This window comes from Carlito syrichta, unplaced genomic scaffold, assembly GCF_000164805.1.
Source record: "Carlito syrichta isolate Samal-C Ts95f unplaced genomic scaffold, Tarsius_syrichta-2.0.1 Scaffold307179, whole genome shotgun sequence".
NCBI lineage: Eukaryota > Metazoa > Chordata > Mammalia > Primates > Tarsiidae > Carlito > Carlito syrichta.
In genome coordinates, this window is record NW_007251275.1 from 180,058 (window position 1) to 187,635 (window position 7,578).

Consider the following 7,578-nt stretch of genomic DNA (forward strand, 5'->3'; position numbering starts at 1 on the left):
TCTCGAACCCGTGGGCTCAGGCAATCCACTCACCTCAGCCTCCCAAAGGCGCGGGATTACAGGCTGAGCCACCAAGCCCGGCTTGCAATAAATTTTTTTTAAAAATCAGTCAGGTGGTGGTGCATGCCTGAAGTTCCAGCTACTTCGAAGGCTGAGGTTGAAGGATCACCTGAACCCAGCAGGTCGAGGCTGCAGTGGCCGGGAGCATGCCACTGCCCTCCAGCCTGGGTGACGGGAGTGAGATTCTGACTTGAAAAAAATAAAAAGATATCATCTTCCCTATTTCCCTCAGTCTCTTGCACACCTCCAAATCCTGTCCTTCCCAGTTTGTTATCTGGCTAAGGGGGGCAGTCACATCCATGATTATCATCCCATGAGGTGAGGATCTGTGTCCTCCCCCAACTGGGGCTGTGTCCTTCTCCCCTCAGATCTGTGGGAAACCCCTGGATCTGAGCAACCTGTCCCTAGAAGGCATCGCAGTGCTGAACATCCCTAGTACGCACGGTGGCTCCAACCTCTGGGGCGAGACCAAGAGACCCCCTGGAGATATCTATGGGATCAACCAGGCCTTAGGCGCTACAGCTAAAGTCATCACTGACCCTGATATCCTGAAAACTTGTGTGCCAGGTGAAGGGAACAGCCTTGGGAGCAGAGTGGGTGGGACTGGGGCAAGGCCAGCCTCCTTCTGGGGATGCCCTGCTTATGGAAAACCTATCTCCCTCCTTCTTCCCCCCAGACCTGAGTGACAAGCGATTGGAAGTAGTCGGACTGGAGGGTGCCATTGAGATGGGCCAGATCTATACCAAGCTCAAGAGTGCTGGACATCGGCTGGCCAAGTGCTCTGAGATCACCTTCCAGTAAGGAAGACCCCAGCCAGGGACCCTGCAGGAAGCGGGGGGGGCAGGACAGCAGAAGGGTGTGGGAATGGTGTTGAGGGATCTGACCAGATCTTCCTCAGTGACAAAGGGTCTGGCAACCTGGGAAGCAGAGTTTGGGTATTTGATTGGTAAGGAAATCTCCACCAATCTTCTGTGACCTCCCACAGCACCACAAAAACGCTCCCCATGCAAATTGACGGAGAGCCCTGGATGCAGACGCCCTGTACGGTGAGTTTTGTCTATGTCTGCCAAAAATGAAGCCCCTGGGCTCCAAGGGTCCAAAATCTCCATTCTGCGGCTTCTTCACTGATGCCTGGAGTGTCCCTGCACAGCACTCCTCCCAAACTCTGATTTCTCAGCCCCTGGCTTCCCTGACATGTCCTCACCAGGACCCCAGTGACCCACTCGAAACCTCACAGATTGTCTCCCAAATCTCTGCTGCTCCAGCCCCAAAGCATCAGGTCCTGCCTCTGAATGTGTTCCCTTCTCTTCCAGATCAAGATCACCCACAAGAACCAGATGCCCATGCTTGTGGGGCCACCCCCCCGCTCCTCCAATTTCTTTGGCTTCTTGGGCTGAGGGTGACACCCTCAGCTCCCAAGGTAGCCGTGAACCCACGTTCCTGACCCTGGACTCCGCTCCCTGGGCTCTGTACATTTTGCTGCCATACACTCCCACCAGCTCAGGGGAGAGTATTCCTTCCCCCTCACAGTATTTATTTTCCTGCACCACCTTACTGTTCCCCATGCGTGCGTACGCGCGCACACACCCCCCACAGACACATACACTGCAAGTGCCTCGTCTGAATAAAATGACTTTTTTCCCCATGGGATATCTGTTAAGTAAGCGGCACACTTCCTTCTTTTCACCTTCTCTCCTTAAGTGGCATAGATTATCCCAAGAAGCAAGGACAAAATAGCACCAGGTTCTGAGTCTTTATTTTGGGTGATGGTGGTCTCCCAGGGAAGACTGGAGGAAACAGGTGTTGCTGTCAACCCCTAGGAGATCGTGGCATCACAGGAGAGCACTCAGACCTGCTGCCCACTCAGGAGCGGGCTGCTCTCACCGGTGGGGCGGGTGCGGAAGACCCGGGGCAGACGCAGCCAATGGGCGCTACTGTGTGGCAGCTGGGGAGCAGGGAGAGCCAAGCCCTGCTGCGTGAGTCTGCGCCTGATAATGGGGAGAAGGAGGAGACTGGTTGGCAGTGAACAGAGGCAGCTTGTCTGTGCTTCTCCAAAAGTGAGGACACACCCATACTCCCAGTCTCTGTGGCCTTGACGCTCACTACCCTCCTCCCCACCTCCAGGGTTTATCTTCTCTCTCTTTTTTTTTTTTTTGTTTTTTGAGTTGAAGTCTCATTCCGTCACCCAGACTGGAGTGCACACTCACGGGCTCTGGTGAGCTTCCGCCTCAGTCTTCCAAGTAGCTGGAGCTACAGGCGCGCACTACCACAACCGGCTAATTTTTTAATTTAATGTAGAGACGAGGTCTTGCCAAGTTGTCCAGGCTGATCTTGAACCTGCAGGCTCAGGCAATCCTCTCGCCTTGGCCTCCCAAAGTGCTGGGATTACAGGTTTGAGCCACTGTGCCTGGACATCCTCTCTTATTTCTGTGGTCACCTCTGTTACCTTCTCACCCTATGATCTTCTTTGCTTTGAGGACTATGGCACCCCAGGCCTGGGTATCTACCCTTCTTAGAGGTGGAGAATTCCGTTCACCCAAACTGCCCCCCTTTTAATATTATTAACAGCAGTCACTAATGTCATTAGTTATTGCACTCTTGCTTCAGAGCCAGGTGCTATGTTCATATTGTTTATTTTTGTTTGTTTTGTTTTTTGAGGCAAGGTCTCATAGCTCACTATAGCCTCAAACTTCTGGGCTCAGGCAATCCTTCCACCTCGGCCCCCTGGGTAGCTGGGACTATAAGTGCACACCACCACACGCAGCTAATTTTTTTTTTTTTTTTTAGAGACGAGGTCTCCCTATGTTGCCTAGGCTGGTCTCGAACCCCTGGGCTCAGACTCCTCTCGCCTCCACCTCCCAAAGTGCTATGATTACAAGCATGAGCCATTGTGCCCACCATATATATATATATATTTTTTTTTTTTCTTTTTTTGGTAGAGATGAGGTTTTGCTATGGTCCCCAGGCTGGTCTTGAACTCCTGGGCTCAAGCAATCCACCTGCCTGCCTCAATCTCCTAAAGTGCTGGGATTTACAGGCATAAGCCACCATGAATAGCCTTTTTTTTTTTGAGTCAGAGTCACTCTATTGCTCAGGCTGGAGGGCAGTAGCATGATATTGGCTTACTACAGCCTTCAACTTCTGGGTTCAAGTAATTCTTCCACCTCAGCCTACCAAGGAACTGGAACTACATACAGGTGGGTGACACCATACCTGGCTTCTTATTTTTATTTGTAGAGGAGGTCTTGCTGTGTTGCCCAGGCTGGTCTTGAACCCCCGGGCTCAGGCAATCTGCCCACCTCTGCCTCCTATAATGCTTGGATTATAGGGGCGAGCCGCCATCAGGCCGATCCCTCACATTGCTTCTGATCTTTACAATAGCCCCACAGGGCAAGCATTACATTTTCCTATGTTTCAGAGGCTCAGAAAGTTTAAGCTACTTCTCCAGGGTCTGATAAGCGAGACTGCAGCCTGGGCCTCCCTAACTTCCAAGCCTGGGTTCTTTCCTGGGCACCATGCTTCCTTGAAGGGAGTGGTGGGTCCTCCTTCCCTTGAGGAAGAATAAGTAGTGATAATAAGGGATAAGGGGGCCTGATCTGGATGGTGGGACTCTTACCTGTATATCAGAGATGCAAGCACCACAGCCATCAGCACCAGCAAGACACCCACAATCAGGGGAGCCTGCCCAAGGCCTGCTTCTTGACCTGTGAGCAGGATCCCAGGCACGGCTTCAGTCAGTGCCTGCTCCCTGCCAGCTGGCCTCTGCCCACTCCCCTTCATCCTAACTCTTGTCCAAGTACGTACCAGGCATGACAAGTTGGGTGCTGACCATTGCCAGGCTGTTGGCATCAGCCAAAGACACATTGAGGCAGTAGGTCCCCGAGCCACCCTTCAGTACCTGGTGCAGAACCAGCTGGCAGGCTGGGCTGGGTGGCACAGGCTGGCACAGTCGCTGGGCAGGGGGCTGGCACCCTGGCGATGAGATGTCCATACAGGCTTCCTCAGGCAGCCTGGAAGAGGTGTCAGCTTACATCTGGGGATCTGGGAAGGGATACTGGACACCAGCGAGCAGGGCAACTAGTGGGACACTCACCCGCCTTGACAGGACACGGTCAGCTCAAATGCATCCCCCTCGCTGGACGGCACAGCCTGCAGAATCTCAGCACTTTCAATACCCTCTGCAGAGTTGCAAGATAAGTCAGGATTCCTCTACCAGGCCTTCCCGAAAGCCCTAGACAGGAATGCCTCAGGGCTGCTCCACCAATCCCATCCCTGTGTCTTCAGGCGAGGACCCTAGCCTTTGGGTGTTCTCCTTGCCTAAGGGCGTAATTCCTCCCAGAGTCTGCTTCCACTGACCAGCCCCAGGCTGCACGTGCCTCCCTCTAGCAGCCCCCAGCGTAGGCAAGACTCACGGACAATGTCCAGGGTGAGAGAAAAGGAACCATATCGATACAGGACACAATCCAGGGGGGCTTGTCTCTTCACCAGCCTCAAGGTGGCTGTACCATCCGTCGGGGGGCTCAGGGAACCTGGCAGGAGAGGAGGAGGCAAGCTCAGGGGCTGCATGACTCACCCAGACGCAGAGGCCAAGCAGGCATTTTTCCAGGTTGAGGTAGACCTGCTGGATCCTGGAGGCACTGGCTTGGAATCAGATAACACCTGGGAAGTCTCATTTTATAGATAAGGAACTGAGGCCCCAAAGAAGAAAACACCTGCTTCAGAGCCACACAGGTAGGGACAGAGCTGGACACTGTGCCAGGTCCTGGGGTGGAGAGTCAACACATGTTTGTTTATTCAAAAAGCATCACTATCTCATTCCTCCTTTTTGGCTTAGGGATGGGAACTAAGGGATGGGAAATGGGAGGATCGGGGTCTTGGAATCTGGGAAAGGTTTCTGTGCATTGACACATGAACAGGAAATGAGATATAAACACCGGGGGTGCCAAAAAATATATACACATTTTACGAGGTGTTATCTCTGTATTACTTTTAGTTTGCCATAATCAGAAGTATCTGGATGCTGACGATAACCACTCTGAGTACCTCTTGTAATTGCAGAAGTTAAACGTGACTTGTATTCATCTTTTGTTGTTGGTTTATATTAAGTATTACAGTTTTAATCGTTTTTTCTTTTCTTTTTCTTTTTTTGAGTTGAAGGCTTACTCTGTCGCCCAGGCTGGAATGCAGTGGCAGTGTCAACCTGCCAGGTTCCGATGATCCTTCCACCTCAGCCTCCAAGCAGCCGGAACTACAGGTGTGCGCCACCACGCCCAGCTAATTTTTTTATTTATTGTAGAGACGAGGCCTCGCCAAGTTGTCCGGCCTGGTCTCGAAAGTTTTTTGTTTGTTTTTGTTTTTTGAGTTGGAGTCTCACTCTGTAGCCCAGACTGGAGTGCAGTGGCCGCTCCCGGCCACCGCAGCCTTGACCTGCTGGGCTACGGCGATCCTTCCACTCAGCCTTCCAAGTAGCTGGAACTACAGGCGTGCACTACCACACCCGATTTTTTTTTTTATTTATTGTAGAGATGAGGTCTCACCAAGTTGCCCAGGCAGGTCTCGAACCCGCGGGCTCAGGCAATTCACTCACCTCAGCCTCCCAAAGTGCGGGATTACAGGCTGAGCCACCGAGCCTGGTTCGAAAGTATTTTTCGTTCTTAAAATGCTTATGCATCTTTTGGCACCCTCTGTATTATGTAAATGATCACAGTCTGTTCCCTGGTCTTGCCAAGAGTTCTTAAGAGTAGAGAAGCAACAAACTCTCTCCTCGTGGCCCAGAAGACCCTGGCTTCTTTTTAAATTAATTGATTAATTGATATTTTATAGAGACGAGGTCTCCCTATGTTAGCCAGGCCGGTCTCAAACTTATTTATTTATTTGTCTGTTTATTTATTTGATATTTTGAAGAGACAAGGTCTCCCTATGTTGCCCAGGCTGGTCTTGAACTTCTGGGCTCAAGCAGTATCCTCCTGCCTCGGCCTCCCAAGGTGCTAGGAATGCAGGCATGAACCACCACACCTGGTGACCCTGGCTTCTTGAACCCCAGTTCTATTCCCTGTCATCAAGAGAGACTCGAGGGCTTGGAGCCAGGCCGGTGAAAGCTCTGAGGGGACCACCATGCTCTAAGCAAAGGATCGGGCAGCATCCTGGAAAGACTTTGGGAGTGATGACACCCCACTTTAAGGAGCCCCACTCACACGGGTCCTCTTACCTGTAATACCTTCTGTAGGCATGACTGGGCTGGCGCCTGGACCCTCAGGCTCGGGGGTGGATAGCTCCCCTGCTGTGGTCTGCATGGACTGTGCAGCTACCCGGGCAACTGTGGTGCCAAGAGGCTCTGCGGGAGTTGTACCTGTAGCCTCTGTAGTTGGCATCTCTGCCAGAGTGGTACCTATGACTGCTGAGGTTGGCATCATCTCGGGTGTAGCACCTGTGCCCTCTGGAGTCCTTGTGACTTCTGTTGTTGGCACCTGCATAGCTGTGGTCCCAGAGGGCTCTGTAGTTGACACCTGACCAGCTGAAGTCCCTACAACTTCTGTAGTGGGCACTTGGCCAGCTGTGGTGCCAGGGGCCTCTGCAGTTGGTATGTGCCCATCTGTGGTGCCTGGAACTGGGGAGGAGCCACAGGAGGTGAGAGGAATGGCGGCCTGCAGGACCACCCTGGCAGTGACTGGGCCAGACTCCAGGTACGTGTGAGTGACCACAAGTGCCCGAGAGATTAGCGTCCCACTGTCGTCTCCAAAGTCCCAGGTATAGGAGAGGTCAGCCCCAGCCAAATAGCCACTGGGATCATGGAGCTGGATGGCAAAGGTCAGAGGCTGATTTCTCAGGAAGTGCTTGTTCCCTCCATCCAAGGCCTGCAGCTGCGACACGCTCACGGAGAAAGGCACCTGGTCTGGGATTGGAGCCAGAAAACGTGAGAACCAGACCTCAGCTTCTCCTTTCACAGCCATACTCTCCTCCCCAAGCTCACTGGCTGGCCCTTCACTGACTCTAAGCCCCATATCTCTCTGCCAGGCCTTCCTGGCCCTGCCCCTTCAAGTGCGCACACGATTTCCCCTCTCCCCTTTCCAATCTGGCCAAGCCTGCCCACCTTCTACTCTACCATTGGGCTCGACCCCTCCCAAACCTTACCAGTTATGGTGAAGTCCGAGCTGGAGTGAGCGAGGGGCACGTAGCTCCGGGGTCCCCGGTGGTGGTAGACAGTCACTTCCATGGTGTGTGTGCCCGGCACTGCCCTGTCTGTCCCAATGCTCAGCCCGGACACTGGGCCCCCTAGAACTTGCCAGTATTGACCTGAGGTTTTTGGAACGAAGAGGAGGGGAAGTTGCTGGTCAAAGGGAACCGAGGGGCAGGATTAGAAACGGGACCAGCCAGGCTCGGTGGCTCAGCCTGTAATCCCGCGCGTTTGAGAGGCTGAGGTGAGTGGATTGCCTGAGCCCGCGGGTTCGAGACCTGCCTGGGCAGCGAGACCTCATCTCTACAATAAATCAAAAAATCAGCCGGGCGTGGTAACGCACG

General features: G+C 53.1%; 2 protein-coding genes across 11 annotated transcripts in view; one reads left to right on the top strand and one right to left on the bottom strand.

Moving 5' to 3' along the window:
* DGKA (diacylglycerol kinase alpha) overlaps positions 1–1,724 on the top strand; it is a 26,206-nt gene extending 24,482 nt beyond the window's left edge. For 3 of the 6 annotated variants that reach the window (XM_008064018.2, XM_008064019.2, XM_021715522.1), the window contains 4 exons: positions 429–627; positions 737–857; positions 1,046–1,106; positions 1,374–1,711. In XM_008064018.2, the coding sequence (XP_008062209.1) occupies positions 429–627; positions 737–857; positions 1,046–1,106; positions 1,374–1,457 (465 nt within the window). In that variant the 3' untranslated portion in view covers positions 1,458–1,711. Of the gene's footprint in view, positions 1–428; positions 628–736; positions 858–1,045; positions 1,107–1,373 lie in introns of all 6 variants that reach the window. The other 3 variants (XM_021715524.1, XM_021715521.1, XM_021715523.1) reach the window with 1 other exon arrangement.
* Positions 1,725–1,800: 76 nt separating this feature from the next.
* PMEL (premelanosome protein) overlaps positions 1,801–7,578 on the bottom strand; it is a 14,060-nt gene continuing 8,282 nt past the window's right edge. For 2 of the 5 annotated variants that reach the window (XM_008064021.2, XM_008064022.1), the window contains 7 exons: positions 7,192–7,353; positions 6,269–6,952; positions 4,473–4,589; positions 4,154–4,238; positions 3,865–4,070; positions 3,677–3,764; positions 1,801–2,048 (listed from right to left, as the gene is read on the bottom strand). In XM_008064021.2, coding sequence (XP_008062212.1) covers positions 1,907–2,048; positions 3,677–3,764; positions 3,865–4,070; positions 4,154–4,238; positions 4,473–4,589; positions 6,269–6,952; positions 7,192–7,353 — 1,484 coding nt within the window. In that variant the 3' untranslated portion in view covers positions 1,801–1,906. Of the gene's footprint in view, positions 2,049–3,676; positions 3,789–3,864; positions 4,071–4,153; positions 4,239–4,472; positions 4,590–6,268; positions 6,953–7,191; positions 7,354–7,578 lie in introns of all 5 variants that reach the window. The other 3 variants (XM_021715526.1, XM_021715525.1, XM_008064020.2) reach the window with 3 other exon arrangements.